The sequence below is a fragment of the Delphinapterus leucas genome, chromosome 3 (assembly GCF_059928025.1).
Source record: "Delphinapterus leucas isolate spDelLeu-1000000601 "Yukka" chromosome 3, BTC_Dleu_Yukka2, whole genome shotgun sequence".
Taxonomy (NCBI): domain Eukaryota; kingdom Metazoa; phylum Chordata; class Mammalia; order Artiodactyla; family Monodontidae; genus Delphinapterus; species Delphinapterus leucas.
The window spans coordinates 143,108,953-143,125,148 of record NC_143131.1 but is presented as its reverse complement, the minus strand read 5'-3'; the positions used below and the strand labels follow the sequence as shown (position 1 = coordinate 143,125,148).

The following is a 16,196-nucleotide window of genomic DNA, read 5'->3' as shown; positions in this document are numbered from 1 at the left end:
CGGAGAGAAGGTTCCAGAGGCAAGACTAGGCCGTATTTGGGAAAAGGAAATGTGCTCACATACCACTTTTAACGTTGAGGATGTGATGTTTGTCCAGGGACCAGCCCCCGAGGTTGGAAGGGTCCAGCTCAAATCCCTGAAGGAGGGCTGTCCTTTTCTCCCACAGGATGAGACTGGGGCAGGTCTCATATTCAAACCCGACAGACACTGAAAGATAAAAGGGGGTGGGGCAGAGCAGGAGATGAGAGAGTTTCCTTGATTACTCCAGAGCCCTCCAGCAGGAATGAGAAACTTGTGCTCACGGTAATACAGATTCAGCTCAAAAAACTCACTCGAGGCAGGCTGATTGCTTTTCGCCTTGTGATTCCATACAATATTAAATTCAAATTTCAAGCTGAACTCAACCTTGAAACTTTACACAGTAATAGTCTGTGGGGATAGAAAGAACTTTCCAATGAACAGTTGGTTTTCAAAAATGACCCCAGCGATGGGGAGGGAAGAGATGAATCATTTAGAAACTGAATACAACGCTCCTTTAGAGATGGACAGGAGACCATTTCCCTTAGCCTGTTCACGGCCCGCATTCGCTATATTTTGTGTTATTTATTTTCACTCACTAGGAGAAAGACCTATGGAAGCTTTGTGGCTCATTTATAAGGAGATTCTGGAGGCAACAGCTTGTGTTAGCTGAGGCACTTTGTACATTCACTGAGGATTCCAGAGAGTTCCAAGTGAGGCAGGCATGGGGACACTGCCTGCCAATTATATGGCAATTCAGTGGGGAACAGAATCCAAAAACTATAAAAATCCTGCATTTGCCACATGGACAAATAGGAGAGAGGGGTGGGAGAAGAAGGATTTTAGTTCCAATTCTGTTCCAGCTCACACTTCCTCGTGGCTCCATCTCCCCCCGTGTGTAAAACAGAGCAAGTGAAGCCTCAGTTTCTCAGAGAGATGTCGTAAGAATAGAGGAGACAAAATGCCGAGATGCCATACATTTTTAATTGGAACGCCGCTTTAGAAACATGAGGCATTGTTATTATGGCTGTTCCTTCTACATTAAATTCTTAACTATGTGTGTCACCTTTGGGGATTCTCCACAGCTTTTTTTAAATCCTGAGATACAGGAGTGTTGAAATGAAGGAGAGGTACATTTTATCTTTTAAAAAAACCCATGTATTTACCGGCTTGTCCTCTGAAAATTCCAAGAAACAATGACCAACTCAGTAGCAAAGAGAAGTGCTAGTGCCTGGCTTGTGGCCTTGAAATATTATTTCTCATTAACAGGAATCAGGGCTCCTTGAAGAAACGGCTGGAACAAGAAATGAACAACAGAAGACCAGGCGATTTGATCACACCAGATAGCAAGGAAGGAAATACAATCTACTAGGGCCACGTCAAAAGAATTTGGGAATCAGCTTGAAGAAGCTTCCACTGACCAAAGATGAGACAATTTGACTATGAGGAAAGATAATAACTTCAATGGATATATTAGAGGTATTTCATCCTGTGAGTTCATAATGGTATTTAAAAACACTGATTTGCCACCAGTAGAGGATGTGAGAGAGCCAACTTATTAGGTTGAAAACTGGTAAATAAAGGGAAAGAATCAAGCATTTATCCTTTCTTTCTTATTTGAACTATACCTCAAATAACCAAGTAGTTAATGAGAAAGTATGTCTATATAGAAGTATTCTAGCTAGTAAATAATAAAGAAGCAATGACAATTAAAATATCATTCTGCAATCCCTAATGACCTAATGAATCTAGGCAATGAGCATCAATGCTGCTGAAATCACAAAAGAATAGACAGGCTGACGTTAGTCACCTCCAGACAGAAGAAGACAGAACCATCTATCAAGCTGTCTTGCTTAAAAAAAAAAAATCAAAGAATAAAATACTTAGGAATAAATTTAACCAAGGAGGTGAAAGACCTGTACACTGAAAATGACAAGAAAGTGATGAAAGAAACTGGAGAAGACACAAATAAATGGAAAGATACTCTATGCTCATGGATTAGAAGAATTAATATTGTTAAAATGTCCATACTACCCAAAGCAAAGTACAGATTCAATGTAATCCGTATCAAAATTCCACTGCTATTTTTTCACAGAAATAGAAAAAACACTCCTAAAACCTGTATGGAACCACAAAACCCTGAACTGTCAAAGCTATCTTGAGAAGAAGAACAAAGCTAGAGGCAACACACGCTCAGATTTCAAACTATATTACATGGCTATAGTAACCAAAACAGTATGGTGCTGGCATGAAAACAGACACAAAGATCAATGGAGTAGATTAGAGAGTCCAGAAGTAAACCCAAGCATACATAGTCTATTAATTTATGACAAAGGAGCCAAGAATATACAATGGGCAAAGGACACTCTCTTCAATAAATGGGTTGGGAAAGCTGGACAGCCACATGTGGAAAAAAAAAAAAAAAGAAAAAGAAATTGTACAACTCTATGACACTCACAAAAATGAACTCAAATGGATTAAAAGCTTGAATATAAGACCTAAAACCATAGAACTCCTAGAAGAAAACATAGGCAATAAGCTCCTTCACGTCAGTCATTGCAATGATTTTTTGAATTTGACACCCAAAGCAAAGGGAACTAAAGCAAAAAGGAACAAGTGGGACTACATCAAACTAAAAAGCTTCTGCACAGCAAATGAAACCATTCATAAAATGATAAGGAAACCTGCTGAATGAGAGAAAATATTTGCAAATCATATATCTGATAAGGGGCTAATGTCCAAAGTATATAAAGAACTCATACCACTTGACAGCCAAAAACCAAAGAACGCAATTAAAAAATGGGCAAAGGAACTGAATAGACATCTATCCAAAGAAGACATACACAAGGCCAATGGTATGTGAAAAGATGCTCAGCATCACTAATCATCAGGGAAATGCAAATCAAACCTACGATGAGATATCACCTCACCCCTGTCAGAATGGCTATCATCAAAAAGAGGATGTGGAGAAAAGGAACCCTTGTGCACTGTTGGTGGGAATGTAAACTGGTGCAGCCATTATGGAAAACAGTATGGAGGTTTCTCAAAAACTTAAAAATAAAACTACCATAGGAGCCAGCAATTCCACTTCTTGGTATCTACCTGGAGGAAACAAAAACATCAACAGTGAAAAGATATATGCACCCCTATATTCGTTGCAGCATTACTTACAATAGCTAAGATATAGAAACAACCAAGGTGTCCATCGACAGATGAATGGATAAAAATGACATGATACACAATCAATGAAATATTATTCAGCCGTACAAAAGAATGAAATCTTGCCATTTGTGACAACATGAATAGACTTTGAGGGCATTATGTTAAGTGAAATAAGTCAGATAAAGAAAGACAAATACTGTATAATCTCACCTATATGTGGATCTAAAAATCTGTGTAAATAGGAATATCATTTGCTCTAAATGCCTCAATGTTTTATTGTGATAAATAGTAAATTTTGGGGACTTCCCTGGTGGCACAGTGGTTAAGAATCCACCTGCCAATTCAGGGGACATGGGTTCAAGCCCTGGTCTGGGAAGATCTCACATGCCACAGAGCAACTAAGCCCATACACCACAACTACTGAGCCTGCGCTCTAGAGCCTGTGAGCCACAGCTACTGAAGCCCAAGCGCCTAGAGCCCGTGCTCCACAACAAAGAAGCTGCCACAGTGAGAAGCCTGTGCACTGCAATGAAGAGTATCCCCCGCTCACCACAACTAGAGAAAGCCCGCGTGCACCAACGAAGACCCAACGCAGCCAAAAATAAATAAATCAATTAATTAAAAAATTTTTTGGAGAAATCTAAGTAATGTTTTTAAAGTGTTTATGAAACAAAGATGATCATAAGCAGAATTTAAAAAAAATAAAAACAAACATAGCAAAGAACAAAAAGCCAAGCTCTTGTACAGGGAACAGACTGGTGGTTGCCAGAGGCAGGGGCTGGGTGGACCAAACAGGTGAAGAAAGTCAAAAGATACAAACTTTCAGTTAAAAAATAAATGAGTCACAGGGATGTGATATACAACATGGTAACTATAATTAGTAATGCCGTACTGTATATCTGAAAGTTGCTAAGAGAGTAGATCTTAAAAGTTCTCACCACCAGAAAAAAAATTTGTAACTATGTACGGTGACAGATGTTAACTAGATCTACTGTAGTCATCATTTTGCAATATATATAAATATCAAATCATTATGCTGTATACATTGTATGTCAGTTAAACCTCAAACAAGTTGGTATAGATAAAATATCAAACTTGAACCTAGAAAGCCTCAAGGTCCAACTATCAATTTATAGGAGATATAGGACAGAGGAATATGTTAAACAGCCACAGGTGTGCAATCAGAAAACAAACCAGACTATGGGAAATGCTACAGGCAAACAATACAGTTTCTTCAACAAATAAATCATAAAACCTAAAAAAAGAGGTTGAAATGGAAGGAGAAACCATAGATTAAAATAATTGAAGAGGGGTTTCCCTGGTGGTGCAGTGGTTGAGAGTCCGCCTGCCGATGCAGGGGACGCGGGTTCGTGCCCCGGTCTGGGAAGATCCCACATGCCGCAGAGCAGCTGGGCCTGTGAGCCGTGGCCGCTGAGCCTGCGTGTCCGGAGCCTGTGCTCCGCAGAGGGAGGGGCCTCAACAGTGAGAGGCCCACGCACCGCTAAAAAAAAAAAAAAAATAATAATAATAATAATTGAAGAGAAATCAGCCAGTTGCACAAGGTGGAACTCGTCTGGATTCATAGTAAGTAAAGGTAAAAATCTATAGTAATTACACAAAGGAACATGAGAGAAAGTCAAAGTAACTAATACCAAAGACAGCAGAAAAAGAAAGAAGGAACAACGGATCACAAAAGGGCCAGAAAACAAAGAATAAAATAACAATACTAAGTCCTTATCATTAATTAGTTTAAACGTAAACAGATTAAATTCTCCAATCAAAAGACATGAAATGGCTCAACGAATAAAACCAACAAGAGCCAATGTTATGATGCCTATAAGAGACTCACTATAGCCATAAGGACCCATATGGACTGAGAATGGAGGGATGGAAAAAGGCATTGCAAACTTTCAAGCAAATGGTAATCCCATCTCCCCCAAAAAGCAGGGGTAGCTATATTTATATCAGACAAAATAGACTTTAACTAAAAGTGTTAAAAAGAGACAAAGAAGGCCATTATATAATGGTAAAGGGGTAGATACATCAAGAAGATATAACAATTATAAATATTTATGCACCCAAGAGTGGAGCATGTAAATATATAAAGCACAAACTAGCAGAGCTAAAAGGAGAAATAAACCATAATAGGATAAAGTTGGGGACTTGAATATCCCACTCTCAAAAATGGACAGATCATCCAGACAGAAAGTCATAAAGGAAACAGAGGATTTCAACAACGCTACAGACCCAATGGACCTAACAAACATACATAGAACATTCTATCCAACAATGGCAGAAGTGTACGTGGAACATTTTCTAGGATAGACCATATGTTAGGCCACAAAACAAGTCTTAGCAAATTCAGGAAGATTAAAATCATACCAAATATCTTCTCTGACCACAATGCCATGAAACTAGAACTCAATAACAAGAGGAAAACTGGAAAATTCAAAAATATATGGAAATTAAAAAACACTCTCCTGAATAACCAATAGATTAAGGAAGAAACTAAAGGGGAAATAAAAAGAGACAAATTAAAATGGAAACACAAATACCAGAACTTCTGGGATGCATTAAAAACCAGTTCTAAGAGGGAAGTTCATAGCAATAAGCACCTACATTAGGGAAGATCCCAAATAAACAATCTAATTTTGTGCCTTAAGGAACTAGAAAAAGAAGAACAAACTGAGCCCGAAGTTAGCAGAATAAAGGAAATAATAAATATTGCAGCATAAATAAATAAAATAGAAAAGAGAGAAACAATAGAAAAGGTTAACCAAAAAAAGAGTTGGTTCTTTAAAAAGATAAACAAAAGTGACAAACCCTTAATTAGACTACCTAGGGAAAAAACAGAGAGGACCCAAATAAAATTATGAATGAATAAGGACACATTATTTAATAATTTATACTACAGAAATACAAAGGATCATAAGAGGCTCCTCTGAATAACTATACACCAACAAACTAAACAACGTAGAAGAAATGGAAAAATTCTTAAAGACATACAACTTACCAAAACTGCATCAGGAAGAAATAGAAAATCTGAATGACCAATTGCTAGTCAGGAAGAAATAGAAAATCCGAACGACCAATTGCTAGTCAAGAGATTGAATCAGTAATCAAAAATCTCCCAATGAAGAAAAGCTTAGGACCAGATGGCTTCACTGGTGAATTTTCCCAAACATTTTAAGCAAAATCAACACCAATTCTTCTCAAACTCTTCCAAAAAATCAAAGAGGAGGGAACACTTTCCCACCCTCATTTTCAAGGCCAGCATTACCCTGATACCAAAACCAGAAAAGGACACTATCAGAAAAGAAAACTACAGGTCAGTATCCCTGATAAGTACAGATGCAAAAATTCTCAATAAAATACTAGCAAATCAAATTCAGCAGCATATTAAAATGATCATACACCATAATCCAGGGGGATTTATCTCTGGAATGCAAGGATGGTTCAACATATGCAAATCAATCAATGTGATAATCCAATTAATAGGATAAAAGAAAAAATCATATGATTATCTCAGGAGATGCAGAAAAAGCATTTGACAGTACTCAACATCCATTCATGATAAAAACTCTTAACAATATAGGCATAGAAAAAACCCAACTCAACAAAATAAAGGCCATATATGACAAGCCCGCAGCTAACATCATACTCAATGGAAAACTGTTGAAAGCTTTTCCTCTAAGATCAGGAACAAGACAGGAGTGCCCATTCTCACCACTCCTAGTCAACATAGTATTAGAAGTCCTAACTGGAATAATCAGGAAGAAAAATAAATAAGATGTATCAGAACTGGAAAAGAAGCAGTAAAATTGTCCCTATTTCCCAATGGCATGATCTTATATATAGAAAATCCTAAAGACTCAAAAAAAAATGTTAAGACTTAATCAGTAAATTCAGTAAAGTCGAAGGATACAAAATTAACATACAAAAACCAGTAGCATTTCTATACACCAAAAATGAATTTTCTGAATAAGAAATAAAATAAATAAATCCCATTTATAATAGCATCAAAAAATACTTAGGAATACATTTAATCAAGGAGGTGAAAGATCTCTACTCTGAAAACTACAAGACATTGAAAGAAATCAAAGAAAACACAAATAAATGGAAGGTATCTTGTGTACATGGACTGGAAGAATTAAGAGTGTTAAAATGTCAATACTACCAAAAGCCATTTATAGATTCAATGTAATTCCTATTAAGATTCCAATAGCATTTTTTTTATGGAAGTAGAAAAAAACAGTCCTAAAAGTTATATGGAACCACAAAAGACTCCGAGTAGCCGAAGAAATACTGAGAAAGCAGAAAAAAGCAGGATGCATCATACGTCCTGATTTCAGGCTATATTATAAAGCCATAGTCATCAAAACAGTATGGTACTGGCATAGAAACAGACAAAGAGACAATTGGAATAGAGCTGACAGCCCAGAAATAAACCCATGCATATATGGTCAACTAATATTTGACAAAGCAGCCAAGAATACTCAATGGAAGAAGACAGTCTTTTCAATAAATGGTGCCAGGATAATTGCATATTCTCATGTACTAGAATGAAACTGGACCCATATGTATACCACTTACAAAAATTAACCCAAAATGGATTAAATACTTAAACGTAAGACCTGAAACTATAAGGAAACAGGAATAAAGCTCCTTGACATGGGTCTTGGTAATGAGTTTTTTTGGCTATGACACCTAAAGCACAAGTAACAAAATGGAAAATAAGCAAGTGGGACTACATCAAACTAAAAAAAAGCTTCTGCACAAGAAACCATAAAAGTGAAAAAACAACCTATATAATGGGAAAAATATTTGCAAATAGTAGATCTGATAAGGAGTTAATATCCAAAACACATAAAGAACTCATACAACTCAATAGCAAAAAAACCCAAATAATCCAATTTAAAAATGGGCAAAGGACCTGAATAGACATTTCTCCAGAGAAAACACACAAACGGCTAACAGATACATGAAAAAATGCTGAACATCACTGGTTATTAGGGAAATGCAAACGAAAAGCACAATGAGATAACACCTCATGCCTATTAGAATGGCCATCAAAAAGACAAGGGATAAAAAATGCTGGTGAGGATGTGGAGAAAAGGGGACCGCTGTGCAACGTTGGTGGGACTGGAAACAGTATGGAGGTTCCTGAAAAATTAAAAATTAAAGTACCATATGATCCAGCAATTCTACTTCTGAGAATGTATCTGAAGAAATGGAAACACTATGTCAAAGACATATTTGCACTCCCATGTTCATAGCAGCATAATCAAGATATGGAAACAATGTAAGTGTCCAATGATGGATGAATGAATAAAGAAACTGTAGTATGTGTGTGTGTGTATATATATATATATATATATGTATATGTATACATATATATACACATACATACAGTATACATAAGTGTGTGTATATATATGTGTGTGTATATATATATATATATATACACACACAGTGAAATATTACTGAGCCATAAAAAATGGGAAATCCTACCATTTGCAACAACATGATGGAACTTGAAGGCATTATGCTAAGTGAAATAAGTCAGACAGAGAAAGACAAACACTGTATGATCTCACTTATATGTGGAACTAAAAACAAAACAAACTCACAGAAAAACATATCAAACTTGAGGTTTACCAGAGGCAGAGAGTGGGGAAAGGGGAAATTGGATGAAGGTGGTGGAACGGTACAAACTTCTAGATACAAGATAAATAAGTACTAGGGATGTAATGTACAACATGATGACTAGAGTTAACACTGCTGTATGATATACAGGAAAGTTGTTGAAAGACTAAATCCTATGAGTTCTCATCACAATTTTCCTTTTTTCTCTCCTTTTTTATTGTTTCTTTATGAGAAGATGAATGCTAGCTGAATCTATTGTGCTAATCATTTCACAATATAAGTAAATCAACTATCATGCTGTATGTCATAAAGTTATACAGTGATGTAAGTCAATTATTTCTCAGTAAAACTGGGAAAAATGAGCTAGTGATGAAAGGGAAAACTACAGATTAAAAAAATTTAAGAGAACCCAGCTATTCCCTTCTTGGTATATATCCAGAGGACACCAAAACATTAATTCCAAAAATATATACACCTCTATGTTCACTGCAGTATTATTTTCAATAGCTAAGATATGGAAACAACCTAACTGTCCACTGATGGATGAATGAATAAAGAAATTGCGGGAGGACGGGGGGAAGATGGCGGAAGAGTAAGACACGGAGATCACCTTCCTCCCCACAGATACACCAGAAATACATCTACACGTGGAACAACTCCTACAGAATACCTACTGAACGCTGGCAGAAGACCTCAGACCTCCCAAAAGGCAAGAAACTCCCCATGTACCTGGGTAGGGCAAAAGAAAAAAAGAAAAAACAGAGACAAAAGAATAGGGATGGGACCTGCACCAATGGGAGGGAGCTGTGAAGGAGGAAAGGTTTCCACACACTAGGAAGCCCCTTCGCGGGCGGAGACTGCGGGTGGTGGAGGGGGAGAGCGCAGCAACAGGGGTGTGGAGGGCAAAGCGGAGAGATTCCCGCACAGAGGATCGGTGCTGACTGGCACTCACCAGACTGAGAGGCTTGTCTGCTCACCTGCCGGGGCGGGCGGGTCTGCGAGCTGAGGCTCAGGCTTTGGTCAGAGCGCAGGGAGAGGACTGGGGTTGGTGGCGTGAACACAGCCTGCAGGGGGTTAGTGCACCACGGCTAGATGGGAGGGAGACCGGGGAAAAGTCTGGACCTGCCGAAGAGGCAAGAGACTTTTTCTTCCCTCTTTGTTTCCTGGTGCGTGAGGAGAGGGGAATAAGAGTGTTGCTTAAAGGAGCTCCAGAGACGGGCGCGAGCCGCGGCTAAAAGCACGGACCCCAGAAACGGGCAGGAGACGCTAAGGCTGCTGCTGCCGCCACCAAGAAGCCTGTGTGCGAGCACAGGTCACTATCCACACCTCCCTTCCGGGGAGCCTGTGCAGCCCGCCACTGCCAGGTTCCCGGGATCCAGGGACAACTTCCCCGGGAGAACGCACGACACACCTCACGCTGGTGCAACGTCATGCCGGCCTCTGCTGCGGCAGGCTCGCCCCGCACTCCGTGCCCCTCCCTCCCCCCAGCCTGAGTGAGCCAGAGCCCCCGAATCAGCGGCTCCTTTAACCCCGTCCTGTCAGATCGAAAAACAGACGCCCTCCGGCGACCTACACGCAGAGGCGGGGCCAAATCCAAAGCTGAGCCCCTGGGAGCTGTGAGAACAAAGAAGAGAAAGGGAAATCTCTCCCAGCAGCCTCAGGAGCAGCGGATTAAAGCTCCACATTCAACTTGATGTACCCTGCATCTCTGGAATACATGAATAGACAACGAATCATCCCAAATTAAGGAGGTGGACTTCGAGAGCAAGATTTATGATTTTTTCCCCTTTTCCTCTTTTTGTGAGTGTGTATGTTTCTGTGTGAGATTTTGTCTGTATAGCTTTGCTTCCACCATTTGTCCTAGGGTTCTATCCATCCGTTTTAATTTTTTTTCTTAATAATTATTTTTTATTTTAATAACTTTATTTTACTTTACCTTTTCTTTCTTCCTTCCTTCCTTCCTTCCTTCCTACTTCTACTAATTCTTTCTCTCTACTTTTTCTCCCTTTTATTCTGAGTCGTGTGGATGAAAGGCTCTTGGTGCTGCAGCCAGGAGTCAGTGCTGTGCCTCTGAGGTGGGAGAGCCAACTTCAGGACACTGGTCAACAAGAGACCTCCCAGCTCCACATAATATCAAACGGCGAAAATCCCCCAGAGATCTCCATCTCAACGCCAGCTCCCAGCTTCACTCAACGCCCAGCAAGCTACAGTGCTGGGCACCCTATGCCAAACAACTAGCAAAACAGGAACACAACCCCACCCATTAGCAGAGAGGCTGCCTAAAATCATAATAAGTCCACAGACACCCCAAAACACACCACCAGACGTGGACCTGCCCACCAGAAGGACAAGATCCAGCCTCATCCACCAGAACACAGGCACTAGTCCCCTCCACCAGGAAGCCTACACAACCCACTGAACCAGCCTTAGCCACTGGGGACAAACACCAAGAACAATGGGAACTACGAACCTGCATCCTGCAAAAAGGAGACCCCAAACACAGTAAGATAAGCAAAATGAGAAGACAGAAAAACACACTGCAGATGAAGGAACAAGATAAAAACCCACCAGACCAAACAAATGAAGAGGAAATAGGCAGTCTACCTGAAAAAGAATTCAGAATAATGATAGTAAAGATGATCCAAAATCTTGGAAATAGAATAGACAAAATGCAAGAAACATTTAACAAGGACCTAGAATTAAAGATGAAACAAACAATGATGAGCACCACAATAAATGAAATGAAAAATACTCTAGATGGGATCAATAGCAGAATAACTGAGGCAGAAGAACGGATAAGTGACCTGGAAGATAAAATAGTGGAAATAACTAATGCAGAGCAGAATAAAGAAAAAAGAATGAAAAGAACTGAGGACAGTCTCAGAGACCTCTGGGACAACATTAAACGCACCAACATTCGAATTATAGGGGTTCCAGAAGAAGAAGAGAAAAAGAAAGGGACTGAGAAAATATTTGAAGAGATTATAGCTGAAAACTTCCCCAATATGGGAAAGGAAATAGTTAATCAAGTCCAGGAAGCACAGAGAGTCCCATACAGGATAAATCCAAGGAGAAATACGCTGAGACACATATTAACCAAACTGTCAAAAATTAAATACAAAGAAAGCATATTAAAAGCAGCAAGGGAAAACCAACAAATAACACACAAGGGAATCCCCATAAGGTTAACAGGGGATCTTTCAGCAGAAACTCTGCAAGCCAGAAGGGAGTGGCAGGACATATTTAAAGTGCTGAAGGAGAAAAACCTGCAACCAAGATTACTCTACCCAGCAAGGATCTCATTCAGATTTGACGGAGAAATTAATACCTTTACAGACAAGCAAAAGCTGAGAGAGTTCAGCACCACCAAACCAGCTTTACAACAACTGCTAAAGGAACTTCTCCAGGCAAGAAACACAAGAGAAGAAGACCTACAATAACCAACCCAAAACAATTAAGAAAATGGGAATAGGAACATACATATTGATAATTACCTTAAATGTAAATGCTCCCACCAAAAGACACAGACTGGCTGAATGGATACAAAAACAAGACCCTTATATATGCTGTCTACAAGAGACCCACTTCAGACCTAGAGACACATACAGACTGAAAGTAAGGGGATGGAAAAAGATATTCCATGCAAATGGAAACCAAAAGAAAGCTGGAGTAGCAATTCTCGTATCAGACAAAATAGACTTTAAAATAAAGACTATTAGAAGAGACAAAGAAGGACACTACATAATGATCAAGGGATCGATCCAAGAAGAAGATGTAACAATTGTAAATATTTATGCACCCAACATAGGAGCACCTCAATACATAAGGCAAATACTAACAGCCATAAAAGGGGAAATCGACAGTAACACATTCATACTAGGGGACTTTAACACCCCACTTTCACCAACGGACAGATCATTCAAAATGAAAATAAATAAGGGAACATAAGCTTTAAATGATACATTAAACAAGATGGACTTAATTGATATTTATAGGACACTCCATCCAAAGACAACAGAATACACATTTTTCTCAAGTGCTCATGGAACATTCTCCAGGATAGATCATATCTTGGGTCACAAATCAAGCCTTGGTAAATTTAAGAAAATTGAAATTGTATCAAGTATCTTTTCCGACCACAACGCTATGAGACTAGATATCAATTACAGGAAAAGATCTGTAAAAAATACAAACACATGGAGGCTAAACAATACACTACTTAATAACGAAGTGATCACTGAAGAAATCAAAGAGGAAATCAAAAAATACCTAGAAACAAATGACAATGGAGACACGACAACCCAAAACCTATGGGATGCAGCAAAAGCAGTTCTAAGAGGGAAGTTTACAGCAATACAAGCCCACATTAAGAAACAGGAAACATCTCGAATAAACAACCTAACCTTGCACCTAAAGCAATTAGAGAAAGAACAAAAAACCCCCAAAGTTAGCAGAAGGAAAGAAATCATGAAAATCAGATCAGAAATAAATGAAAAAGAAATGAAGGAAACAAAAGCAAAGATCAATAAAACTAAAAGCTGGTTCTTGGAGAAGATAAACAAAATAGATAAACCATTAGCCAGACTCATCAAGAAAAAAGGGAGAAGACTCAAATCAATTAGAAATGAAAAAGGAGAAGTAACAACTGACACTGCAGAAATACAAAAGATCATGAGAGATTACTACAAGGATCTCTATACCAATAAAATGGACAACCTGGAAGAAATGGACAAATTCTTAGAAATGCACAACCTGCCAAGACTGAATCAGGAAGAAATAGAAAATATGAACAGACCAATCACAAGCACTGAAATTGAAACTGTGATTAAAAATCTTCCAACACACAAAAGCCCAGGACCAGATGGCTTCACGGGCGAATTCTATCAAACATTTAGAGAAGAGCTAACACCTATCCTTCTCAAACTCTTCCAAAATATAGCAGAGGCAGGAACACTCCCAAATTCATTCTACGAGGCCACCATCACCTTGATACCAAAACCAGACAAGGATGTCACAAAGAAAGAAAACTACAGGCCAATATCACTGATGAACATAGATGCAAAAATCCTCAACAAAATACTAGCAAACAGAATCCAACAGCACATTAAAAGGATCATACACCATGATCAAGTGGGGTTCATGCCAGGAATGCAAGGATTCTTCAATATACGCAAATCAATCAATGTGATACACCATATTAACAAACTGAAGGAGAAAAACCATATGATCATCTCAATAGATGCAGAAAAAACTTTCGACAAAATTCAACACCCATTTATGATAAAAACCCTGCAGAAAGTAGGCATAGAGGGAACTTTCCTCAACATAATAAAGGCCATATAGGACAAACCCACAGCCAACATCATCCTCAATGGTGAAAAACTGAAAGCATTTCCACTAAGATCAGGAACAAGACAAGGTTGCCCACTCTCACCACTCTTATTCTACATAGTTTTGGAAGTTTTAGCCACAGCAATCAGAGAAGAAAAGGAAATAAAAGGAATCCAAATCGGAAAAGAAGTAAAGCTGTCACTGTTTGCAGATGACATGATACTATACATAGAGGATCCTAAAGATGCTACCAGAAAACTACTAGAGCTAATCAATTAATTTGGTAAAGTTGCAGGATACAAAATTAATGCACAGAAATATCTGGCATTCCTATACACTAATGATGAAAATCTGAAAGTGAAATCAAGAAAACACTCCCATTTGCCATTGCAACAAAAAGAATAAAATATCTAGGAATAAACCTACCTAAGGAGACAAAAGACCTGTATGCAGAAAATTATAAGACACTGATGAAAGAAATTAAAGATGATACAAATAGATGGAGAGATATACCATGTTCTTGGATTGGAAGAAGCAACATTGTGAAAATGACTCTACTACCCAAAGCAATCTACAGATTCAATGCAATCCCTATCAAACTACCACTGGAGTTTTTCACAGAACTAGAACAAAAAATTTCACAATTTGTATGGAAACACAAAAGACCCCGAATAGCCAAAGCAATCTTGAGAACGAAAAATGGAGCTGGAGGAATCAGGCTCCCTAACTGTAGACTATACTACAAAGCTACAGTAATGAAGACAGTATGGTACTGGCACAAGAACAGAAAGACAGATCAATGGAACAGGACAGAAAGCCCAGAGATAAACCCACGCACATATGGTTACCTTATCTTTGATAAAGGAGGCAGGAATGTACAGTGAAGAAAGGACAGCCTCTTCAATAAGTGGTGCTGTGAAAACTGGACAGGTACATGTAGAAGTATGAGATTAGATCACTCCCTAACACCATACACAAAAATAAGCTCAAAATGGTTTAAAGACCTAAATGTAAGGCCAGAAACTATCAAACTCTTAGAGGAAAACATAGGCAGGACACTCTATGGCGTAAATCACAGCAAGATCCTTTGTGACCCACCTCCTAGAGAAATGGAAATAAAAACAAAAAAATGGGACCTAATGAAACTTCAAAACTTTTGCACAGCAAAGGAGACCATAAACAAGACCAAAAGACAACTCTCAGAATGGGAGAAAATATTTGCAAATGAAGCAACTGACAAAGGATTAATCTCCAAAATTTACAAGCAGCTCATGCAGCTCAATAACATAAAAACAAACAACCCAATCCAAAAATGGGCAGAAGACCTAAATAGACATTTCTCCAAAGAAGATATACAGACTGCCAACAAACACATGAAAGAATGCTCAACATCATTAATCATTAGGGAAATGCAAATCAAAACTACAATGAGATATCATCTCACACCGGTCAGAATGGCCATCATCAAAAAATCTGGAAACAATAAATGCTGGAGAGGGTGTGGAGAAAAGGGAACACTCCTGCACTGCTGGTGGGAATGTGAATTGGTACAGCCACTATGGAGAACAGTATGGAGGAGGTTCCTTAAAAAACTACAAATAGAACTACCATATGACCCAGCAATCCCACTACTGGGCATATACCCTTAGAAAACCAGAGTCATGTACCAAAATGTTCATTGCAGCTCTATTTACAATAGCCCGGAGATGGAAACAACCTAAGTGTCCATCATCAGATGAATGGATAAAGGAGATGTGGCACGTACATACAATGGAATATTACTCAGCCATAAAAAGAAACGAAATTGAGCTATTTGTAATAAAGTGGATAGACCTAGAGTCTGTCATACAGAGTGAAGTAAGTCAGAAAAGAAAAGACAAATACCGTATGCTAACACATGTATATGGAATTTAAGAAAAAAAAATGTCATGAAGAACCTAGGGGTAAGACAGGAATAAAGACACAGACCTACTGGAGGACGAACTTGAGGATATGGGGAGGTGGGAAGGGTGAGCTGTGGCAAAGCGAGAGAGAGGCAT

The 16,196-nt window shown here is 38.7% G+C and overlaps 1 protein-coding gene across 1 annotated transcript in view; it reads right to left on the bottom strand.

Moving 5' to 3' along the window:
• TENM2 (teneurin transmembrane protein 2) overlaps positions 1-16,196 on the bottom strand; it is a 465,471-nt gene that overhangs the window by 78,096 nt on the left and 371,179 nt on the right. The window contains exon 18 of the mRNA XM_089909643.1: positions 64-207. Within this exon, the coding sequence (XP_089765769.1) occupies positions 64-207 (144 nt within the window). The remainder of the gene's footprint in view (positions 1-63; positions 208-16,196) is intronic.